This window comes from Geotrypetes seraphini, chromosome 1 (genome assembly GCF_902459505.1).
Source record: "Geotrypetes seraphini chromosome 1, aGeoSer1.1, whole genome shotgun sequence".
Taxonomy (NCBI): domain Eukaryota; kingdom Metazoa; phylum Chordata; class Amphibia; order Gymnophiona; family Dermophiidae; genus Geotrypetes; species Geotrypetes seraphini.
The window spans coordinates 401,894,196-401,919,785 of record NC_047084.1 but is presented as its reverse complement, the minus strand read 5'-3'; the positions used below and the strand labels follow the sequence as shown (position 1 = coordinate 401,919,785).

The window sequence follows — 25,590 nt, the reverse complement described above, 5'->3', positions numbered from 1 at the left end:
GGAGGTGTCCCCACGGAATCCCCGCGACCCTAGGGGGCGTCCCCACGGGATCCCCCGACCCTAGGGGGCATCCCCATGGGATCCCCGTGACCCAAAGGGGGAACCTGCGGGATCCCCGCGGGTCCCACGGGATTCCCGTCATCCCCGTTCCCGTGCAGCTCTCTACTCTACACACACTGCTTCGGGGCCGTCGGCAGGTTTGGAATCGGCAGGTGGAGTCGGCTGCTGGAGTCGGCAGGTTTGGAGTCGGGACCGCGGAAAGGGAAGGGGGGGAGTCGTCGTCAAGAGACTACGAGAGCCGACCAGACTTCTAGCACCCATTAATGTAACGGGCTAAAATACTAGTCTTGATATACAAGCAATGTCTTGCAATACAAGTATACACACAGCATAACTGAGCCGATGGTTCTTCTCTCTCGGACGCTGCATGAGTGTAGTGACTGTTCTAAACGAGCAATCTTGCAATATGAGTACATACAGTATACATGTGTCACATCATCACAACTGAGCCGATGGTTCTTCTCTCTTGGACTCTGCAGGAGTATAGTGACTGTTCTAAATGAGCGAGGTCTTGCAATACAAGTACGTATAGTATTTTGTATTAAAGTTTATGGGTTGTGGAATGAATTGTCTGAGTTTCCATTATTTCCTATGGGGAAATTCACTTTGATATACGAGTGCTTTGGAATACAAGCATGCTTCTGGAACGAATTATGCTCACAAACCAAGGTTTTACTGCACATTGGTATGTTATGGAAATGGAAAAGCTCACCTGCTATTTGTATGAATTGTCAAAAGGCAATGAAATAGTTTGCAAACATTTAAAAATGTGAAGTAAATATTCCATTTACTATCCTGTCATATACATGGGCTTAAAACTATGGAAGGTATAGAAGCTACAACACGAGTCAGGAAAAGCCTCAGACAAAGCCCTCCCACCACCACAGCTGTGGTTTAAGGTGTTCAGGTGGAGAACCTCATCGACATAAAAACCTCCCAGAGGGCCAAATAGCTCTGTGTTGTGCAAAAAGTAGCAAAAATCAATAAATGTATATCGCCAGGTGGTCACACATATGTATAATTTGACTCAAACTTATCTTTTGTCTTAAGCTTGGTCTTTAGCTCAATCGGTGTTTATTATCATTAATACCAGTGGAAGTTCACTTTTTCTGAGTTACTGATATTAAAACTATGGAAGCCCATGTGTACATTTAGCCAGAAGAGCAATTTTCAGTTAAACTATTTATTTTATCTATGGAACTGGGTTTGAAATGGCTTCCCCATTAAAAAATGAAAATACTTATCATGGCCTATTTGTAGATAAATATGCTTGAGTACCTGAATAAACTCATGTAAACCATTCTGAGCTCTCCTGGGAGAACGGTATAGAAAATTGAATGAATGAATAAATAAATAAATGTTACATTTTAATGTTTTACCTTAAAATTCTTTTGATAGGATTTGTACTGATATGCACGTTTCTGTAGTTCTTCTAGAACAATCTGCAGGTCTTTTAATATTTCTTTTATTTTAGTTTGGTCAGCTGCAATATCCAAAATCTGTGGATCCTGTGAAAAACAAACACATTTTTATGCTATGTTATACCATGTTTCCCCAAAAATAAGACCTATCCCAAAAATAAGCTGTAGCATTATTTTTATGTTCAAATCTGTTTTATTGTGAACGTGATAAAATAAAAAAGAGAGCAAGATATATAACAAGAACAAAGGAAACAGCAGCCCTCAATACACAGTGTTCAGAAACAATTCAAATAGCAACCCCCCCACCCCCACCGTGTAGCTACCCCACCGGGGACCCCCTCCAGCAATATATAAAAACGACCAAAAGGTCTCACAGATGCCAAAGGCTCATACTCTTGTGGCCCCTGGGTACGTCAAGGGGGAAACCCCCCCCCCCCCCAACAAACACAAAGAGAAAGAAGAAGAAGAAAAAAAAAGAGATAGGCGGTGACTGACCAGAGGAGCAAGCACAGGGAATACTAGGGAAGCTTAAGCAAGAGAATTCAAAAGGAGGCTACGACCTCTAGGAGGTAAGGAATCCAGATACGCTCCCCAAACCTGCAGGTGAGTGCGCTGCCGTCGAGGGCAACCAGTCACCTCTCGGGCCTCCCAGGCGGCCAAAGTATGTACCAAAGATCTCCAAGTCCAATAAGAGGGAGGCTCAGAAACAGTCCAGGATTGCAAAATGCACTTACAAGCAAGGAGACACACCTTACGACACCATTGGGGACCCCCCTGAGAAGGCCACAAAAAGCCCCAGGGGGGATCTAAAACCAGATTCTCTACAGTACCTGAAATGGGACCCCAAAATAAGCCCTGGAGATAATGAACAATGGACTTTCAAAAAGCTTGTACGGTCCAACAGTTCCAAAAAGAGTGAGCAAAGGTATTGGGATCCTGGCCACATTTCAGACAGAGAGGGGAATCGATGCCTCCCACTTTATGTAATTGTACCTGAATAAAATAGGCTCTGTAAAGCACTCGAAAATAGCATTCTTGAAACTGCATGCCCGTTATCAAGTGGGGGATCCCCCGCAGGGCCCGCAGGATGTCCCAATGGCCAAGGTCGCGGTGGAGCTCCCGACCCCACCCCCCTGCATCCTCGAGACATCTTTGGGACTTACAAATCCAGAAAGGGCTTTATACAGCGCTGATACCAAGGTAGAACAGATCTCCATCCCAGCAAAGAAAACCCAAAGACGGACTCCTATCGGCTGCATGAGGCGCTCAGGAGGAAGAGAGAGAACATAGTGCTTTACCTGACAGTAGGCAAAAGTATCACCCCAACATCTACACAAACGATCAGCAAAAGCATCACGGGATTTCAAACTCCCGTCCTCAGTCAACAAGAGTAATGCTAACAAAGAAAAGTAGGGTTATCCCGGCCCAGCAGAAAGGCTGAGTTCCCCTGAAGGGGTAACTGATTTGTCACATGAGGGTCTCCTCCCAATTTACCAACCAAGCTTCCCCACACAGCCCGCATTGATCTCACAAGAACACTGGAACGGAACTGGACAGGAAGCTCCCGAGCAGGCAAATGCAAGAGGCTAAAAAAAGTATGAGGGGTATACAAAGCACGTTCAAAATCCAAGAGAGTATATTGTTGGGTATCCTGTAACCAGTCCTTCAGGTGTCTAAGCAAACAAGCCTCATTATAGAGACCAAAGTCGGGGATTCCAAGGCCCCCTTGCAGCCATCCCTCCACCAAATAAGAAAAGTGCACCTTTGGCTTACGAGACCGCCAACAGAATTGAGACAATAAACGGTGTAATCTGGAAATATCCTTCTTCAACAGGCGAAGCGGTAAAGTTTGCAACATGTACAACCAACAGGGGAAGATCACCATGTGAATCAAGGCAATACAGCCCATCAAGGATGAAAGGAAGATCACCCCAGGTCTCAAGCTGAGCCCTAGCCAAGAGCCGGGAAATATTAAGGGAATAGAGGTGGGTCGTAGAGATCGAGATATGCACCCCCAAATATTTAAAAGAGCCCGTAGCACACCGTAAGGGAAAGGAGGCACCCCATTGAACCTTCAAAGCCAAAGAGGAGGGAAGAGCTTCAGATTTAAGCAAATTCAAATGAAAACCGGCATAATCTCCATATTCTCTAGTGGTTTCCAAAAGAGCTTGCAAAGAGTGGCCAGGGTCCGTCAGATGAGCCAAAAGATCATCCGCGAAAGCTGCAATTTTAAAGCTTCAAGACCCTAGGGCAACCCCCCTAATATCCAGATTCGAGTAAATATAACGAAGAAGTGGGTCAAGGGCCAGGACAAACAACAAAGGAGAGAGGGGACAGCCCTGACGGGTGCCCCTATGAATCTCAAATAAGGAAGATCTACAGCCTTTAACCCACAGAGTGGCTTGGGGAATAGCATAAAGCACGCGAATAGCCAAGACAAAGCGGCCCTGAAAACCATACTTGGTCAGAGTAGCAAACAAATAATCCCACCGAACAAGATCAAACGCCTTCTCAGCGTCGAAACTAATAAGAAGAGAAGGCGACGCTATACGTGCGCTATACTCTAAAGAGGTCAAGATCTTCCGCAAGCTCTTTGCCACCGAACAACCCTTAACAAAACCAACCTGAGACTCATGGAGAAAAAGCGGCATAAGCAGGGCCAACCGGTTGGCCAAGATCCTAGCCAAATGTTTGACATCGAAGTTAAGCAGAGAGATAGGACAGTAATATTCCGGAAGCATAGGATCTCTCCCAGGTTTGGGAAGAACTATAATTTGAATCACATTAAGGAGTTCAGGCATCGCTTCAGCATTGGTCATCACATTAAACATATTAGCCAGAGGCGCCACTATCTCTGATTTTAGAAGCTTATAAAACTCAGCTCGATACCCATCAGTGCCAGGGGCTTGCAGAGAAGGACTTTGAGAAATAGTGAGCTCCACCTCCCCAGCATCGATAGACATATTCACTTGGGCCAACTGCTCGTCAGTGAGACAAGGAAGATCCAGACCATCCAAATAGAGGTCCCCAGGAAGCCCCAAATCCGGGGGTGAAGAATAAAGGTTGGCATAGAAACAGCGAAAGACCTCACAAATGTCAGCATCACCCCTGACACGAGCCGAGTCACCAGTGCGAAGCTGCAGGATCTTCTTACAACTCTCCCGCTGGGAAACCAGTCGGGCCAAAAGTTACCCCCCCCCCCCGCCTTATTGCCGTGTACATATAAGTGGTATTTATAATAAGCAAGAGAGTGCGAAGCCCAGCTGTGTAAAATCTCATTGAGCTTCATTTGCAAAGACAATAAACTCTGTTAACCGAAGTAGGCCGAACAATGAGCTTTTGTCAATTGGTCAGACAAACAAAGCAACTCCTGGTCGTGGGCCTTCCGAACCCTACTAACATAGCTAATAATAGCTCCACGAAGAACCACCTTTGCCATTTCCCAATATAAAACGGGATCTTCCACATGCTGGCTATTATGGAATTGGTATCCCTTCCACTCCCTCTGAAGATAAGAGAAAAAGTGAGGATCCTCCTGGAACCACAGAGGGAAGGCCCAAGACCCCAGGGAGCGAGGCCCCACATCTAGGATCCAGTCTATCCACACCCAGGCATGATCCGAAATCGCATAAGGCCCAATCTCAGCACGCTGTACTTTGGAGAAAAGAGAACGAGAGATCAACACATAGTCGATACGAGATTGAGTGGAGTGAGCACGAGACAGATGGGTGTAATTCTGCTCCCCGGGGTGAAGTAGTCGCCAAACATCCAAAAGATCCAAAAGCTGACACAACTGGGTAAGACCCTTAGCTTCCTGAAGCAGAATGAGATTTATTTACAGAGGAGTCCCAAGCAACATTGAAATCCCCGCCTAAAATAATCGGAAGATGAGCATGCTGCAAGAGCAAAGCCTTCAAATCAGCATAGAAGGATTTATCATAGGTACTGGGAGCATAAACACAACCAATCAACACCATTACTCCAGCAATCACCGCCGTACAAAAGGCATAGCGGCCATTCGCGTCAAAAGCCACCGGTGTTATCTGAGAGGCCACCGATTTACGAAAAAGAATAGCCACTCCCCGCTTTTTCCCGACTGCAGCTGCAGTTATACAACGTTCAACCCAACTTCTCCGTAGTTTAGCATGCTCTAGGTCAGTAAGGTGTGTCTCCTGCAACAATGCAATATCTACTCGAAGCCTCTGCAAGTTTTGCAAAATTTTTGTTCGTTTAACAGGGGAGTTAATACCTCCAACATTCCAAGTAACAAGGCGCACCATTCAACCAACAAAAAATTAACGAAACAGAATAAAAAACAAGAATGGTCACTAGGATGCCGTCCCAGCGTACAGCATCCAGCGACGAGACAAATGCTCAAAGAAAAAATGGGTCCCCCAGGAGCAGCCACTGTCTCAACTAAAACAAGCAAACCCACCCAAAGAAAGAGTAAAAAAGAAGCACTAGAGCAAACAGAACAAACGAAGAAAAAAAGAAAAATCCCAAATCAATCAAAGCGCCCCAAACCCCGATGCACCCCAGCCCCATCACCCCCTCCCATCCTACCCCCGAGACCCACCATGAGCCCCACACCCCCTCCTCTAAAGATTCAGGTCCCCACAAAAGGAACCAGGCCCAGATTGACGCCTCCCAACCCAATCATAATCACTATAAAGGTAAAACATACCCACTCCTGAAACAGTAGGGATCCCACACAAGTGTAGACAAGCAGCCAATATACAAAGATCTCCCCGACCCCCACCACAAAAGCATCCCACCCGACCAACAGGTCAAACACCATAGCACACACACCAGACAACCACTACCCCACCCACACGCACACACCAAAGAACAACGCCCCACTACCCCACCCACATGCACACACTAAAGAACAACGCCCCATCAAAGAGGAGCCCTAAAGCTCCAAACGCCGAACAGGCCCAAACCCAGCATCTACCCCCCAGATAGAGATCCCACAAGTGGGGAAACAGGCACTCAGCAACCCCCCCCCAGACTCGCCAAGCAAACCGAGACCGCAACCCAACAAACACTCCATTCCAACAAAAGGGTACAACAAAGGAAAATGGAATCCTTAAGGCCTAGCACATGGTAGCAGTCTTTACAACAAGGCCACCAGGGACTCGCAGAGGACAGATGGAAGGCAAAGAAGCCAGTGGGCAGTGGGTCCCAGGCCAAGGTCAGCAACCCGGGAGACGGCTCCAGCAAGGTGGCCAGAGCATGAGTCAGGTGGGATTCCCAATCCCAGGCGCAGGGTAGTCCAATAGGGCAGCAAGATAGCAAAGAGTCACAAATAGCAAAAGACAAAAGCCTAGGCAGGCAGTCCAGCTGGCATCGAAGACAAACAAATCCTCGGAATCCTCCAAGCCGTCTGAATCCTCCAAGCGGTTAAGGAAATCCTGGGCCTCCGCCACAGTCGCATAGAAGCTGGTGGAGCCATTATGGGTGACCTGGAGCCTTGCTGGGTACAGCAGAGCAAAGCGGATTTTCCAGTCAAACAATCGAGAACAGATAGGGCTAAATTTTCGCCTCTGCTGGGCCACCCCCCGAGGAATAATCTTGGAAGCAGAGCACCCGATGGGACTGATAAGTCAACTGGCAGCCACCTTGTAGCGCTCGCAGCACCGCCTCCTTGTGGGCAAAGTTCAGGATGCGCAAGATAATTGCCCGGGGTCTCTCAGCCCCTTCTCACCGCACGTCAAGATGATGAGCGCGCTCCACCCACAGGGGGCCCAACTCTGCGGGAATCTCCAGGGACTCGGGCAGCCAGCGCTCAAAAAAGACGTGGAGCTCCGAGTCAGGCAGGGTCTCTGGAAGACCCACAAACTGGAGGTTGTTCCATCAGGCTCGATTCTCCAAGTCATCCAGTCGCTGTTCCAATGCCTCCAACCGATGTCCTGAAGCTGTCTGACTCTCTACCACGCCGCCAACGCGATCCTCCAAGTCACTCACCTGCTGTTAGAATTGGGTGAAATCATGGCCCATGGCCTCTAATTTACCCTGCAATGTGTCCAGTTTAGAATCAAGAGTAAGGAAATGAGCTTCTAGTATAGAAGCAACTGCCATGTTCACCTCCTGGGTAATAGCCGCCACCCATGGTGGCATCGAAGACGGATCAGCAGGGCTCGCTTCCTGTGCCATTTTGGGCTCCTGCACACGGCCCCAATCCTTGTCCTTCCGCAGGGTTTTGAAGGCCATCCAACGAACCCCCAAGATGCTGGCAAGATGCAGAACGGGTTCACAAGAAGTGCTGTGAACAGCGGGGCCCCGGGGAGAAAGCAGATTAAGTAGAAAAGCCGGGATTAAGTAGGCTGGTGGCTGGAGAGGAAGCTAACCGTGTCCTCCTCGGAGCATAGCGTCACATGACCCCCCTAGCATTATTTTAAAGGTGATCCTAATATAAGCCCTACCCCAAAAATAAGCCCTAGTTAAGACTGATCCGCGAAGCCCCTCCCAAATGTCCTCGACACTCTCCGACTCTACCCCTGACACTAGTGCTGCCCAATTCGCCAGCAGCAGCACTTTCTCCCTCCCCCCCTTCTGCAGCATCTTTCTATACCTCCCTCTCATCCCCCTGTGCAGCATAACCCCACCGACCCTCCCACAGTGAGACCAACATACCTCCGGTCAGAGGCCTCTAAAAACAGCAGCAGCAGAAGTACTCTGAAGGGGCTGCGTCATGGCCTTCCCCACCGGGGCCTTCCCTCTGCTTCCTCACTGATGACATCATCAGTAATGCAGCAGAGGGAAGGCCCCGGCCGGGAAGGCCGCGAAGCAGTAATGACTGCAGAAAAAGACCCATATGGTCCATCCAGTCTGTCACTCATAATAGGGTTACTAGACTTCCGGATTTCCCCAGACATGTCATCCTTTTCGAGAACATGTCCAGCTTCCTCTAAATCACATCGGGCAGGAGGAAATCCACGCATGCATGGATGGGTGGGACTGGATGGGCCTGGGGGCGAGTCTATGGATCCGGATTCTACTAAAGTAAAATCTGGTAATCCTACTTCATAAGAACATAAGAATTGCCATATTGGGACAAACCAGAGGTCCATTAAGCCCAGAATTCTGTTTCCAACAGTGGTCAACCCAGGTCCCAATTACCTAGCTAGATCCCAAGGAGTAAACAGATTTTATACTGCTTATCCTAGGAATAAGCAGTGGATTTCCTCAAGCCATTTCAATAATGGCCTATAGACTTCTCTTTTAAGAAATTATCCAAACCATTTTTTAAACCCAACTAAGCTAACTGATTTCACATTAAAGAATGACACGGGGGCAAATATTTCCCTGCCCCTGCAGGAATTCATTTTCCTGTCCCAACCTCACTAATTCTTTTCCCGTCCCTGCCCCATCCCTGCAAGTTCTATCCTCATCTGCAAAAGCGTCACCAGCACAAGCCAAATCATAAATGTTCAAAGCTTGTGCAGTTAAGACAGAGCTTACAGGAATGGGGCAGGAACAGGGACAGTGACAAAACTCACAGGGACGGGATGGGGATATTGAGTTCCTGTGTGAAGAAATATTTTCTCTGGTTTGTTTTAAATCTACTATTTAGAAGCTTCATTGCATGCCCTCTAGTCCTAATGTGATTTGGAAAGAGTGATTAAGCAATTCACATCTACCCTTTCCACTACACTCAGTATTTTATAAACCTCTGTCATATCACCCCTGAGCCATCTCTTATCCAAGCTGAAGAGCCCTAGCCACTTTAGCCTTTCCTTATAAGTAAGTCATCCCAAACCTTTTATAAAGATTGTAGTTTTCTCAGAAGCACTGCCTACATATGGGAAACGAGAGGAAAGAGTTAAAATCACAGAGGACTTCAATAGGTGGCTCAAATCCTGGTGTAATCAAGAAGGCTTTAGGTACATAGGAGGATGGGGAAATACATGGAAAGACAAGAGACTCTATGGTAATAATGGGCTACATTTTACTATAGCAGGAAAAAGAATCCTTGCTGAGATATTTAGACAATATGGGGCTCATAATCGAAAGAGAAAAATGTCCAAAAACCAGCTTAAGTCGGCACTTGGATGAACATTTCTCAAAAATATCCAAGTGCCGATAATAAAAATGGGTTTTAGACATATTTCTAAACGACCTAGGTCCTCATAGTGCCGCTGAACGACCAAAGCTAAACGGGGCATTTTGGGAGGCATGTCAAGGATGGGAGTTGGGCGGAACGTGGGCTGGCTTAGACTTAGTCGTACAGTATGTATAACCGAAAGTTTTACAACAGAGCCTAGACGGAACTTGGACGTTGTGACTTAGACCATGTAAAACATGGTCTAAGTCACAAAAAAACACCTAAAGTCACCAGATAAGCACTGCAAACACATAAAACAGACCGCCACACACTACCTCCATGATCACCAACCCCCCCACCCCCATAAAAATTTTAATCATAACTTTAAAATTCAGCCTTCAGACCATCATCACCTGGCAGCTTGGAATAGGAAAGCCTAGTCGTCCGGCCCAGAGGCAGCTTAAGTCGTCTTGGGGGTGGGTTAGGCACTCATGGAAAGGAGGACCCATGCCCATAAGCTCCTGTAATCACTGCATTGATACTTAAACATGTGCACTCCCCTATACACCCCCAAAACCCTTTTGTACTGGCATATAAGTGGCTTCTGCAGCCATAAGGGCTATTGGGGTGGTAGATAAGTGGGTCTAGGGGATTCTGGAGGTAGTTTGGGGGGGCTCACCGTAACCTATAAGGGAGCTGTAGGGAGGAGAAGACATGGCACCCTTTTTGTGAAGTTCAAAGCAGTGCCCTGTAAGGTACCCCACTATTTAGGTGGCATGTCTGGTGTGCAGCCCATCACTTTGCAGACCCCTCCCACATCCAACAGGGCTTGTTCTAGGCGTTTTGGACTTGGACGGAAAGTTGGATGAAAATGTGGTATAAAGATAGACGATTTAGTGGCTTGGACAATCAGATTGGCAGGACGTATAATTAGATGATTTTCAAAACGAAAAAAAGTTGGACGTATTTTTCTAAAATGTGTCTCAAGCTGTTTTTTTTACTTTGGACGACTTGCAAGATGGACGTAAACGGACTTAGACATCCCTTTCGATTATGCCCCTCTATGTTTCTAGGCATTTAAACTAGAAGATGGGGGTGGCATATGTATGAAGGACAGTTATAGAGACCACCCTCAATAAAAGACAAGATGTGATGGTAGTAAAGATAGCGATGTAAACAATATTAGCAACTCACTTCTTAGCAATGCAACAAGAAGTGAAACTAAACAAAAAACTATACAAAAACAGGAGTTTACCACAGGGGCGTGGCTTGACGAGCATGGTAGCAAGACATGCTGACTGAGCTCTCTCCGTAAAAGGGGGCATGGCTTGCCGAGCATGGTGGCAAGACATGCTGACTGAGATCTCTCCAGAAAATGGCTCCATATTTGAGAATCAGCGAGCTTACTGAACGATCATAAACTCATCGTTGTGCTTCTGACATGCTTGGAATACCGATCATGTCCACTGGAAAAAAATATTAAATCAGATCATCCATCCTCCACCCTTCCGAGTGGTAAAAGACCAAAACACAAGCCTGCATCCTCCGATAAAATGGCGTCGAAGTCAATTGACTCCCAAATAGAACTGTTGCCCACAGAAATGTGGGCAGTTAAAGATGTGGAGGGGCATAATCGAAAGGGACGTCTAAGTCCGTTTACGTCCATCTCGCAAATTGTCCAAAGTAAAAAACAGCTTAAGACACGTTTTCAAAAAATACGTCCAACTTTTTTTTGTTTCGAAAATCGTCTAATTATACATCCTGCCGATGTGATCGTCCAAGCCGCTAAATCGTTTCATCTCCACATAAAATACTTTGCATCTCCGCATAAAAGCTACTCTAGGTCACTCATTAAGATTCTTGGATCTATATAAATAATGGACTAAAGATTGATTAAGAAAAGTATTTTCTTTGTATTATATATTCATTTATTAAATATTGTAATGTCTTTCTCAATATTCTGAACAAGAAGTTGTTTCTTGATTTGTTATTGTGTTAAATATAAATACAGAATTAAAAAAAATAAATAAAAGCTACTCTAGGATTGACTATTTCCTACTTAGCTCTAACCTTGTTCCTAATCTGGTATTGTCAACCATAAAAACTATTGTGATTTCAGATCATGCTCCGATCTCTATCACTTTAAAATGGTGCGCGCCGAAACAAACCCAATCCCCACTTTGGAGATTAAATAATACCCTACTAACAGATGAATCAACTAAATGTCGTCTTCTCACGTTCATTGAATTTTTTCACTTTAACTGCACAGATTCCATGGATCCTCTTACTATATGGGAAGCATTTAAAGCTTCTTTACTTGGAGAACTTATTTCCAAACAGGCATACAAAACGAAACAAAATAACATTGAGCTACATAATCTTGATTTACGTATTAAATCTCTAGAGAAAACTTTCTTTGACACTAATGACAAACAGCTATTTCCTGAAATATATAAATGAAAATATTCGTACAACAAACTAACTAGCATTACTGCCCAGCAGGATATCTTTGTGACAAATAAGAACATAAGAACATAAGCCCCTGGGTCAGACCTGAGGTCCATCGTGCCCAGCAGTCCGCTCACGCAGTGGCCCAACAGGTCCAGGACCTGTGCAGTAATCCTCTATCTATACCCCTCTATCCCCTTTTCCAACAGGAAATTGTCCAATCCTTTCTCGAACCCCAGTACCGTACTCTTCCCTATTATGCCCTCTGGAAGCGCATTCCAGGTGTCCACCACACGTTGGATAAAGAAAAACTTCCTAGCATTCATTTTGAATCTGTCCCCTTTCAACTTTTCCGAATGCCCTCTTGTTCTTTTATTTTTTGAAATTTTGAAGAATCTGTCCCTCTCCACTCTCTCTATGCCCTTCAAGATCTGATAAGTCTCTATCATATCCCCTCTAAGTCTCCTCTTCTCCAGGGAAAAGAGTCCCAGTTTCTCCAATCTCTCAGTGTATGAAAGGTTTTCCTTACCTTTTATTAGACGTGTCACTCTCCTCTGAACCCTCTCGAGTATCGCCATATCCTTTGTTAAGGTACGGCGACCAATATTGGACGCAGCAAATTGCTTGCTAATTATCTCAGGAGGAAATGAGCTAAAGTTCAAATTCCTTCCATCAAACATTCTGACGGTCGTCTTCTTTGCACCCCTAAAGAAATTTCTGAATCCTTCTGTGAGTTTTATACCCAGCTATACTCTTCTACTCCATCGGCTACTCTAGAGACCGCTGATGCCTTCTTTAACTCACTAAATTCACCCAAGGTTTCGGACTTAGACAACAATAAATTACAACAATCTTTTGATGACTCAGACACTGATTTAGCCATACAAAATCTCTCTTCTGGAAAAGCTCCAGGTCCTGACAGCATTTCTGTAGAATTTTAAAAAGTCTTTAAAAACAGATTAACCCTGATTCTCACTTCTTTGTTTAACTCCTTTACAGAAAAGACTATTTCCAAAAGTCACTTTTTAGATGCTATTATCACGGTACTCCCCAAACCACTTAAAGACCCTCAATTGGTCCAAAACTATAGACCTATCTCCCTCCTAAACTCAGATTACAAAATATACGCTACTATCCTCTCCTCTAGACTCTAAGGTGTCATAAATAAGATTATTTCTCCTCATCAAGTGGGCTTCATGCCCGGCAGACTTATCACAAACAATTCCCGTCTCTTTTTCCATTTATCTTCTTTTGCTCGTTCCTCTAAAGACCCCTGCATTACTCTATCATTAGACGCTGAAAAAGCATCTGATAAAGTTGAACTGTCACATCTCTTTCGGACAATGTCTTGGTTTGGTTTTCACCCTAAATTTATAGAATCTATAAAACTGCTCTATTGCACTCCAAAAGCCTCCATAATCCTATATAATAAAACGCTAGCTGCGCATGCGAACTCTTGCCAGCATGTTCCATGATCCGTAGGTCCGTGGCCGGCAAGAGTGCACATGCAAGCTTTCAACGGACCGCACTCACGGTCTGGCTGGCTCCCTAAAGTTTTTCGCGGTGGCGGCTCACCTGCCCCACCTTCCTCTTACTGCCAGTCTCAGCCAGGCTCACTCATCCCCTCTTCCCTCCCCCCTGGTAGCCCTGAACCTGTTCTCCGTTCCCCGCCAGTCTCCTCCTCCAGCGGCTAATCCACCGTCGCCACCGTCGGATGTGTGGAGAGCGATGGGCCGATGAGTGGTGCGGCGGGGGCAATGCAGGTGGAGACTGTTGGCCGCCGCGGCTCTTGGCGGCTGCAGGCCGCGGCAGCTGTCCGGAGGCCAAAAAGTAAGAGAGAAATCCAAATTACTAAATAAATTGACTCATCTGTTAAACATCATCAGACAAAGACCATTTTTTTACAATAGCATTGCAATTAACCCAAAATAGCCATGTTTTAGCACCATACCTGCACTGGGTACATCGTTGTAATTGTCAGTGACCAAGGACAGACTAAAAGCAGAGAGAAACTGCTGTAGTTGGTTATAAGTTTTCATTATATATAAATGGTTAATGCTTCTTTTATATTTGACCGATTCTCAGAACAGTAACACAGGGGGGCAGGAAAGAGGTGCTGATGGACAGGGGAAGAGACGGGGGGGGGGAAGAAAAAGGAAGGGAGTCCTACTGCTGGACAGGGGTACAGGAAAGAGGTGCTGATGGACAGGGGGAGATAAAAAAAAGGGAGAAGGGCTGCTGCTGGATAAGGGGGAGCAGTGAAGGGGTGGTGGTAGACACAGGGAAGGTTAAAGGAAGGGATAATGGGTGGACAGCCGAGAAAAAAGAAAGACAGAAAGAAAGACAGAAATACAGAAAGCGGTTAAGGACAGAGAGAGAGAAATAAACACAGACACACACACACACATTTATTCTAGCACCCGTTAATGTAACAGGCTATAAGACTAGTTTCTAATAACACCTTATCATCTTATGTGACTTTACATAGAGGTATAAGATAAGGTTGTCCTCTATCTCCATATCTTTTCAATCTAGCTCTTGAACCTCTTCTTCTTGCTATCATCTCCAACTGTAATATCACTGGTATCTTATATGGTAACTAGCTTTATAGCCCGTTACATTAACGGGTGCTAGAATATATGTGTGTGTGTGACTGTCTTTATTTTTTTCTCCTTAGCCGCTTTCTGTATTTCTGTCTTTCTTTGTTTTGGCTGTCCACCACCACCCCTTGCGTGCTCCCCCTGTCCATTCTCCCTTCCTTTTACCTCCCCTGTGTCCACCACCACCCCTTCACTGCTCCCCTTATCCAGCAGCAGCCCTTCTCCCTTTGTTTTACCTCCTCCCTGTCCATCAGCACCTCTTCCTGCTCCCCCTGTCCAGCAGTAGGCCTCCCTTCCTTTTTCCCCCCATCCATCAGCACCTTTTCCTGCTCCCCCTGTCCAGCAGTAGGCCTCCCTTCCTTTTTTCCCCCCTTATCCATCATCAGCACCTCTTCCTGCTCCCCCTGTCCAGCAGTAGGCCTCCCTTCCTTTTCCCCCCTGTCCATCAGCATCTCTTCCTGCTCCCCCTGTCCAGCAGTAGGCCTCCCTTCCTTTTCCCCCCCTGTCCATCAGCACCTCTTCCTGCTCCCCCTGTCCAGCAGTAGGCCTCCCTTCCTTTTTTCCCCCATCCATCAGCACCTTTTCCTGCTCCCCCTGTCCAGCAGTAGGCCTCCCTTCCTTTTTCCCCCCCATCCATCATCAGCACCTTTTCCTGCTCCCTGTCCAGCAATAGGCCTCCCTTCCTTTTTTCTCCCCCTATCCATCATCAGCACCTCTTCCTGCTCCCCCTGTCCAGCAGTAGGCCTCCCTTCCTTTTATCCCCCCGTCCATCAGCACCTCTTCCTGCTCCCCCTGTGCAGCAGTAGGCCTCCCTTCCTTTTCCCCCCCTGTCCATCAGCACCTCTTCCTGCTCCCCCTGTCCAGCAGTAGGCCTCCTTTCCTTTCCCCCCCCTGTCCATCAGCACCTCTTCCTGCTCTCCCTGTCCAGCAGTAGGCCTCCCTTCCTTTCCCCACCCCCCACCAGAGCAGAATCTCCCCTCTGTCTATCCCCCCAAAAGTCCAGCATCTCCCTTCTCTCTATCTCCCATCAATCCATCATCTCACCTCTGTCTCCTCCTGTCAGCCACTGCTGTTCGCCATGTGGTCGATCTGCTGCCGACAGACGGGGTCCAGCTCCGGCGCGTCGCTCGCGCACAGCAGCGGGAGCAGCGCCACCAGCAGCAGCACCGCCATCAGGAGCCCTTCTTGAGGGGGCGGGACAGGCTGCTGAGGAGCTTCGGGGGCTGCTGAGACGGAGCGGCCGAGCTGAACTGGCGTCCCCCCCTCTCCCTGGTGCCAGCGCCGCTCTCCCTCTCAGTGGGCCAGGCCAGAAAAAGAGGAGACTGTTGTGTGGTGACGTATAAGCATGCATGCGCACTCTTGTGGCCACATCACGACGGATCAGGGAACACGGCTTTAGAGTGCGCATGCGCGCTTACCATTTTATTATTATAGATAATGAATATAAATTAACTGCATATGCGGATGACATACTTCTATATATTTCTAAACCTCATCAATCTCTCCCCATTCTTTTTGACCTGATCGAATCTTATTCCTCTTTCTCTGGATATAAAATTAACCAGCAGAAAACTGAGGTTCTACCCCTCACTATCCACTCTTTCCCAAACTTAGTCCAACCTTATAATCTGGTATGGTCTCCTTCATCTATAAAATACCTAGGCATAGATTTACATACTACCATTTCTGCTACTAATAAATATAATGGAGACAAGATCAACGCAAACATTAAATCTCTGTTACAGTCTTGGCATCCATTACATCTCTCTTGGTGGGGACGTATTGAAACAATCAAAATGGTACTTGTTCCCAAGATAAATTATATGCTTAGTATGATACCGATTCTGTTTCCCCCCTTTTTCTACAAATTGATTGAAAAACTAATCTCAACCTTCATTTGGCAATCAAAGCCCCCCAAAATAACTATGAAAAAGCTTAAAGCCTCTAAGGAGAAAGCTGGAGTATTCTTACCTGACTTCCTTTTTGAGTTCAATATTTTTTATTGATTTTTTGAAAAAATATAGGAAACAGTTCAAGTACATGGTATCAAAATATAAAACAAAACATTTAGTATAACTAATATTCAGTTACATTGTGCATTGTAGAATTGAATCGTTTTAAAAGATCTAAAGTACTAGGACTGTTCATGAAAAATTAGTAAAAGGAAAGATAAGAGGAAAGAGAAATTGAAGGAAGAAAAAGAAGAGGAAGAAGAAGAAGAGAGGAGTGTCTATGAAATAGATTTAACATATGAGTCTAGGAATTTCCAGGGTGATTTACATTGTATCAAATTTTTGGAAAGTCGAATTATATTTTTCTTTTCATAAGCATATGATTCAAATTTATGATACATGCTCAAAGAATTCCACCAGAAGGTATAGTTTAGTAGTGAAGAGGACTTCCAATTTTTCAAGATTTGCATAAGGGCAGTCACAAACATTGCATCAATGAGTTTAGGAGGACAGTTAGACTGTGTAAAACAAGGGTGTTGAGATCGGAGAATTATAGTGTCAAAGGAAATTTCTTCTGAACAATTGGTAATAGACTTTATGGTGTCCCAAATGCACGTCCAAAAGGAACGAACTTGAGCACAATGGAAAAGCATGTGATCAAGAGTCCCAACTTCTTTCATACAGTTCCAACATATAGAGTCTTGTTTTAGGTTAGCTTTCCACATCCGAAAAGGTGTCCATACCGCATTCCACATAATGAAGAACATTGATTGTGAGACTCTGGATGATAAAAGAGGTCGGTTTGTCGAGGACCAAAAGAGTTCCCAGTCAACATCAGAAAGTGAAGTTGTCAGCATAGGTTCCCAATGTTTCATGGAATGAGAGGAAAATGTAAAAGAGTGATCTCTTAGAATACTATAAAAGAGAGATATCGCTTTACCTTTTGATATAGCCAATGTGGACCAGTGATACAAAGTGTGAGTGGATGTCATATAATCAAAGCGTATAGACATAGAAGATAACATCTCAGTAAGAGAAAGCCACTGTGAGTAAGCAGAAGGAGACAACGAGTAAGTAGAGCAAATTGTATCAAAGGGAACAAACGAAGTGAGAGTGGTTATCTGATGGAGAGACCACAAACCAGCCCGCTGCCACCTCTTCCATGAAAGAGATTTACTATTGATTTGGATTTTGGGGTTATTCCAAATGGACAAGAGTGGACTGTCTTTAATTGAAATCTTTGCGATTGTGTCTAGTATATGAAGGGCATGCTGCGTTGCGCTCAATAAGGAGTATTTTCTCAAGAGTTTGGGTACTGGCACCGTCAACAAGCATGAAACATGTAGTGGTGCACATAAAAATCGTTCCAGGTCAAACCAGGTTGGTGAATCTTGGGTACTAGTGTTAGTAATCCAGTAGGCACCATATTTGGCCAATGATGCGATATAATAAAAATGAAAATCAGGTACATTCAGACCCCCATTAATTTTAGAGGCTTTCAGTTTATCGAGAGCAATACGAGGTTTTTTGTTATTCCACACAAAGTCAGATATTTTCTTATTCAACCAGTGAAAAAATTTCTTCTTGCATAAGGAGGGAAGCATTGAGAGGGTGTAGTTTATCTGAGGAGTAAGGGTCATTTTGATGGAAGCTATTCTGCCCCACCATGAAAGAAAGAGTGGAGACCAACGAGACAGGGTGTTATGAACTAAGCTTTTAATTTTAGATATGTTTAGATCTTGAGTTTGAGTTGGATCTTTATGTATTAGCACTCCCAAGTATTTTACAGCTCCGTGTGACCACGTGAAGGGAAATTGGGCGAGGTCTGACTTCCTTATAAACCACAAAGCATTTATTCTACAACAAGCTAGTCACTGGTTTTCTTCCTCGGCATATTATTGTCCACTATGGTTACAATTAGAATTTTCCTTTCTTCCTGCTATTGCCTCTTTAACCTCCCTATTGACAGCGGACGCCCCTCTCAAACACCATAATACCATCATAGCTATATCATCACAATGTTTATTAGATCTAAACAAATTGTTGGAAGTATCTGTTATCAACTCTGCTTACACCTCTATCTGGCATAGCCCTCTTCTCAAAATTGGTAAACTTCCTGTTTACTGGTCCCATTGGGCCCAAAAAGGAATATGGTCTCTCGGTGATGTTTGTGACTCGACCTTAAAATTACTCTCTTTTGCTGAGCTCCAACACAAATATAACTTACCTTCTTCTGCTTTCTTTCAATGGCTACAACTGTCTCAAGCAATTAAAAAGTCCAACATCCTTTCCACAATTCATAAAAACACTCCTTCATTATTCCCTTATTTTTCACTCATTTCCATCAAAGGACATATAGCATCAACCATCTACAAGAAGTTCATTGACACCCAGTTCAACTTCCATTCTTCCATACAGAACTCATGAGAAACTGATATTAACCATACCCTCTCTGAGAAAGACTGGTCTAATTTTTGGTCTAAAACAATAAGGACAATTCAGCTAATTCATTTCAATCTATGTATTTTTGACACCACAAAGGGAATTGGACACCACAAAAGCTAAATGTTGCTGGACTTCTCTCGTCAAATAAGTGTTGGAATTGCAAATCTGTTCCGGGTACATTAGTACATATGATTTTTGATTGTGCTCATGTACATCATTTTTGGACATCTGTGTGGGCAGTGATGCAAACTATTTTTGACATAAATATTCCGATTTCCATTGATATTGTCATATTTAAATCTGCTGCCGCACATACCAAGATCCTTCACTCTCAAAAGGCCTTATTCAACACCTTAATAATAATAGCACTGCGGCTAATTCTTTCCAATTTGAAATCCTCTGACTCCTTAAATGTTCACTTTTGGTAGCAATCAGTATTACTCCAACACAAGCGTGAAGTCCTAATATCTTCATATACTCCTCTAAATAACTCCTTTGAGAAAAAATGGGACTCCTTTGCCATTTACTTACATTCCATATAAATGGAACATCTCTCTCTCCTATACGTGTTAATGCCATGGTCTAATTTGTTCCAAACCCCTATCTATATTCTTTTTATCTTCGGCCTCTGGGGAATCTCATTACATCTTTTTCTTCTCTCTTATTTTTCCCTTTTTCTCCCTTCCCTCTTCATTTCTTCCCCTCTCCTTTTCACTTCAGGATTCTACTACAGATGTTACTTGGATGGTTGATCTGAGCTTGTAAATATTAAGTACTCATTTCTGTCTCATTTGTATTCTAAAATTTTCCCAAAAAATTTCATGTAAAAAAAAAAAAGAGGTAGCTTTTTCCTTGGAACTGATCAGCCGACTCCATTGCAAAAGACAAAGTATATCTGATAGTTGTAGATTGGAGATTTGAGTAGTGAATAAGGTCCATTTATGTTTTTGATGAGATAGAATGGAAAGACCGGTCAGAGAAAAGAAAGAGAAAGAAAATGTAAATGTGGTCCAGCGTCAATGTTAGAGATTTCAGTATCAGAAATACAAGACAAGAAAAGGAAGAAGAATAGAGATTACTATGAGGCAGCGAGAGATTGAGTGGCATAGAAGAGTCAAGAAAGGGGAGAGATGCGGGTATGGAAATTCAGCTGGTATTGAAAATAAATAAGAAAAGCGTGCAGCACATAGGTAGGTATAGAAGATGAGAAAGGTTACACAACCAGTCCAGATAGTCAGGGAAACCAAAATGCAGGTAGTGAACACATTCGCAGAGAGAATGAGGTAAAATAGAAAACAGGGGAGACCGATGAAGATAGAAGAGCAAGGTGAGGAATATATAGCAAAAGGAGAAAAGTCGACATCAGTCAATTTCAACCCAGTAGCATCAATCAGAGCATTATACTTCGAAAAATCAGAAAGAGTCCAATGAAACAGATGATGGCAGAAAGAAATCCGTTCGCACAAACAAGGCGGCAGTGTGTACAGAGCTGGGGACAATCACGCAGTTCCAGTGCAAAAAACAGTACAATATGAAGCAGACAAACCGTAGCAGACAGGCACATCTCTATTCAGGTTTGTCGAGTTGTTCAGTGTGATCACCATATTGCAGGATACTGCAGGCTGAAATGGGCTCCCATGGATTTGAGACGAAGCCTCATAGCCAGAAACGATTTTCTTTTCCGTGCAGTCGTCTTGGCAAGGTCAGGCACAATTATGACCTTTCTTCCATCAATGAAAATGCCTGAGTGGTTTCTGGCTGCGGTGAGTAGCTGTAGCACCTGAGGGAAGTGAAGGAGTTTAGCAACCACCAGACGGGGGGTGAGTTGATCTTGTCGCAGGCATGATAGAACTCGATGTGATTGTTCTATTTCTAATACACAGGTCGGGTCCATATTGAGGACCTTTGGTAGCCATTTCGTAAGGAAACTTGACTTGTCTGTCCCCTCAATGCCTTCCTTAAGCCCGATGATTCGTAAGTTGTTCCTGCAGCTCCTATTGTCCAGATTCTCAATATCTTGCTCAAGGCGTTTAATTCGTTTTTCTGTCTGCTCATGTTTCTGTACAATTTCCAGTGCTGTGCATCCGCTTTGGATTCTAGTGTGTCGATTCGGATTTGAAATGCTGCTAATGAGGAATTAATTGCTGTTAGTTCTTTTTTAAACTCTTTCGTTGTCTCAAAGTGCTTAGAATTAAGCTCCCTCAAAGCACGGAGCTCTTCAAGCATGAGATCACTCGATATGGCAGCCTTTTTTTCTGGTGCCATTATCTTCGGCGTTGGAGGGTCCAGTTTTGTTCTTTTAGTGCCGATTGTAGGATTTGCGGAGGTCTCAGCCTTGGATTGTTTTGTTGAGGACATCCTCCAGTACAGGAAGGGTAAAAAAAGAGTCCAAAAGTTAAATTTAAATAAGGTCTGGTAAGTCTTTATCTTGTAGATGGAGGGAGAGTGTGAAGCTCAAGCGTCCATCTTGTTTGAAGCACAGGACATGCCCCCGGGAAAAGCTACCTCAACATTTTACAAACAACTCAGAGATTCTTTTTTCAAACCACCTTAGGAAACTTACGACAAATGGAAACTAACAGCAAATGGGCCGTCAAACTTAACCTTCCTGACTCTCAAATTGACTGGAACTTATTTTGTCCAAGATTAATAGACCCCTTCTCTCAGCTAGCCTTTCCCAATCCCTCTTTTTTCTCATGTGGAAAGCAATTTGGACACCTCATAGGATGAAGAAAGCTAAACTTAATACATCTGATCTTTGTTGGCATTGTTCCCTCTCCCATGGAACACTCTCATATGATTTTCTCTTGCCCTCAGATTCGTCCTTTCTGGTCTAAACTATGGATAACTATCAAGTCTATTACTAACTGCTCAACTTATGTTACCTATGCTATTATTATCATACTCTCCTTGCATCCCTGTTTTGCAGCTAGTTCCTGTGATCCCAAACTGATAGACATCATGATCTTGGTAGGGATCCAACAAATCCTACAAAATTGGAAATCTGCTTCACTACTAGACTACACTTTTTGGTGGAATTCATTATGTTTATTCAAGAAATATGAACAATATATCTGTGATAAACTCATTCCCCTTGCCTCCGTCTCCAAACGTCATCTATGGTTCCCTATAGATAACTTCTTGGAGATTACTTGAACTCTGTTTTGATTACAACAGTCTGAAAAAATTATTGTTCATGTTTATACATGTTTTGTTTATGACAAAACTCAATAAAAATATTAAACTAAAAAAAAGGAGTTTACCACTGAAAGATAGCTGGAAAGCAATGACCACAAACACTTGCAGTCTAAGCAACAAAGTTCATGATTTGCAAGCCCTGATGATAGAGGCAGCCCTGGATATTATTGCTATCACAGATACATGGTTCAGTCAATCCCATTAATGGATGCAAACATAATAACATAAGAATAGCCTTACTGGGTCAGACCAATGGTCAATCAAGCCCAGTAGCCCGTTCTCATGGTGGCCAATCCAAGTCACTAGTACCTGGCAAAAACCCAAGATATAGCAATATTCCATGCTACCAATACAGGGCAAGCAGTGCCTTCCCCCATGTCTTTCTCAATAATAGACTATGGACTTTTCTTTCAGGAACTTGTCCAAACCTTTCTTAAAACCAGCTACGCTATCCGCTCTTACCACATCCTCTGGCAACACGTTCCAGAGCTTAACTATTCTCAAAGAGCTAAGGAACGAAATAGCGGAACCACTTCACCAAATATGTAACCTATCCTTAAAAACTGGGGAGATACCGGAGGACTGGAAAATAGCAAATGTCACGCCCATCTTTAAAAAGGGTTCAAGGGGTGACCCAGGAAACTACAGGCCGGTGAGCTTGACCTCAGTTCCGGGAAAGATGATGGAAGCACTGATTAAGGACAGCATCTGTGAACACATAGAAAACAATGGACAGCTGAAGGCGAGCCAGCACGGCTTCTGCAAGGGAAGGTCGTGCCTCACAAACTTACTGTACTTCTTTGAGGGAATAAACAGTCAGATGGATAAAGGGGAATCCATAGACATCATTTACCTTGACTTCCAAAAAGCCTGCGACAAGGTACCCCATGAACGGCTGCTTAAGAAGCTGTGGAACCACGGGGTGCAAGGGGATGTCCACCGATGGATCAAAAACTGGCTGGCAGGCAGGAAACAGAGGGTTGGAGTAAAGGGCCACTACTCAGACTGGCTATGGGTCACGAGCGGAGGCCCGCAGGGGTCGGTGCTGGGACCGCTCCTGTTCAATATATTTATTAACGACCTGGAGGCGGGAACAAAATGTGAGGTTATAAAATTTGCGGATGACACCAAACTCTGCAGCAGGGTTAGGACCGCGGAAGACTGCGAGGACCTGCAAAGGGACCTAACGATACTGGAAGAATGGGCAAAAAAGTGTCAAATGAGCTTTAACATAGAGAAATGCAAGGTCATGCATGTAGGGAAAAAGAACCCAATGTTCAGCTACAAAATGGGGGGATCACTGCTAGGGGTAAGTAACCTTGAAAGATACCTGGGAGTGATGGTAGACACAACATTGAAGGCGTCGGCACAATGCGCGACGGCCTCAAAGAAAGCAAACCAAATGTTGGATATCATTAAGAAGGTTATCACGGCCAGGACGAAGGAAGTCATCTTGCCACTGTATCGTGCAATGGTGCGCCCGCATCTGGAGTACTGTGTCCAGTACTGGTCGCCGTACCTCAAGAAGGATATGACAGTACTTGAGGGAGTCCAGAGAAGAGCGACTAAACTGATAAGGGGTATGGAAAACTTCTCATATGCTGTCAGGTTGAAAAAGCTGGGGCTATTCTCCCTGGAAAAGCGGAGACTTAGAGGAGACATGATAGAAACCTTCAAAATCCTGAAGGGCATAGAAAAGATAGACTGGGACAGATTCTTCACACTGTGGGGAACCACAAGTACAAGGGGGCACTCAGAGAAATTAAAAGGGGGCAGGTTTAGAACAAACGCTAGGAAGTTCTTTTTCACCCAGAGGGTGGTGGACACATGGAACGTGCTTCTGGAGGCCGTGATAGGCCAGAGCACATTACAGGGCTTCAAAGCAGGTTCGGATAGGTTCCTAGAGGATAAGGGGATTGAGGGGTACAGATAGGAGTTGAGGTAGGTTATAGGAATAGTCAGGGACCATTGCACAGGTGATGGGCCTGGAGGGCCGCCACAGGAGTGGACCGCTGGGCGGGATGGACCTCTGGTCTGACCCAGCGGAGGCTAATTCTTATGTTCCTTTTGGTTTTAAAAGTATTTCCATGTAACTTCGAGTGCCCCCTAATCTTTGTAATTTTTGACGGAGCGAAAAATTGATCCACATGTACCTGTTCTACTCCACTCAGGATTTTGTAGACTTCAATCATATCTCCTCTCAGCCATCTCTTTTCCAAGCTGAAGGGCCCTAACCTTTTTAGCCTTTCCTCATACGAGAGAAGTTCCATCCCCTTTACCATCTTGATCGCTCTTCTTTGAATCTTTTCCAGTGCCACTATATCTTTCTTGAGATAAGGAGACCAGAACTGAATGCAATACTCCAAATAAGGTAGCACCATGGAGTGATACAGGGGCATTATAACATTCTTAGTCTTGTTAACCACCCTTTTTAAATTATTTCTAGCATCCTGTTTGCTTTTTTGGCCGCCACCATACATTGGACGCAAGATTTCATCGTATTGTCTACGATGATACCCAGATCCTTTTCTTGGGCGCTAATCCCCAAGGTGGACCCTAGCATCCAGTAACTGTGAGTCAAGTTATTCTTCCCAATGTGCATCACTTGCATTTGTCCACATTAAATTTCATCTGCCATTTGGATGCCCAATCTTCCAATTTTTCACAATCCGTATGCGTTTTAACAACTTTGAACAGTTTAGTGTTATCTGCAAATTTAATCACCTCACAAGTTCCAATTTCCAGATCATTTATATATAAGTTAAAATAGCACCAGTCCTAGTACAGACCCCTGAGAAAAATGACCATTTAAACCTACCCTCTGTTTTCTATCAGATAACCAATTCCTAATCCACAATTGAACTTTGTTCCCTATCTCATGACACTTTAATTTTCTCAGGAGCCTCTCATTAGGAACTTTATCAAAAGCGTTCTGAAAATCTAAATACTATATCAACCGGCTTACTTTTATCTACATGTTTTATTCACACCTTCAAAGAAGTCAAGCAAATTTGTGAGGCAAGATCTCCCTCTGCTGAACCCATGCTGACTCCGTCTCATTAAATCATGTTTGTCTACTGTCACCTGCCGGGGCCTCTGTAAGATTAAGGAGGACCGCCGATAGGGGGTAGCACAACCCTGGCGTGGCTCCCAAAGGGGGAGACCTCACTGGTGCCTCAATATCCTAGTCTTCGCTCAAATAAAGCACAGCGAGCCTAGTTGAATCAAAAATAATGTGTCAGGTTTACTTTATCGCCTAACACATAATCATTAGAAAACTCAAAATACAGATAAGGAATCATTAAAGTCCAAGTTTCCCTGTTCAAAAAAAAACCACAAATAAAAGACTTTTGTCTTACACTCAGTTCTGTGAAAGCAGCGCAGGGCTGCTATCAGGCAAATTCACAGTCCTGGTTTTA

General features: G+C 44.4%; 1 protein-coding gene across 1 annotated transcript in view; it reads right to left on the bottom strand.

Moving 5' to 3' along the window:
• Window positions 1–25,590, bottom strand: part of LOC117347325 (dynein heavy chain 6, axonemal-like) — a 2,502,256-nt gene that overhangs the window by 2,009,810 nt on the left and 466,856 nt on the right. Inside the window, 1 exon segment of the mRNA XM_033918113.1 lies at window positions 1,440–1,568. Within this exon segment, the coding sequence (XP_033774004.1) occupies window positions 1,440–1,568 (129 nt within the window).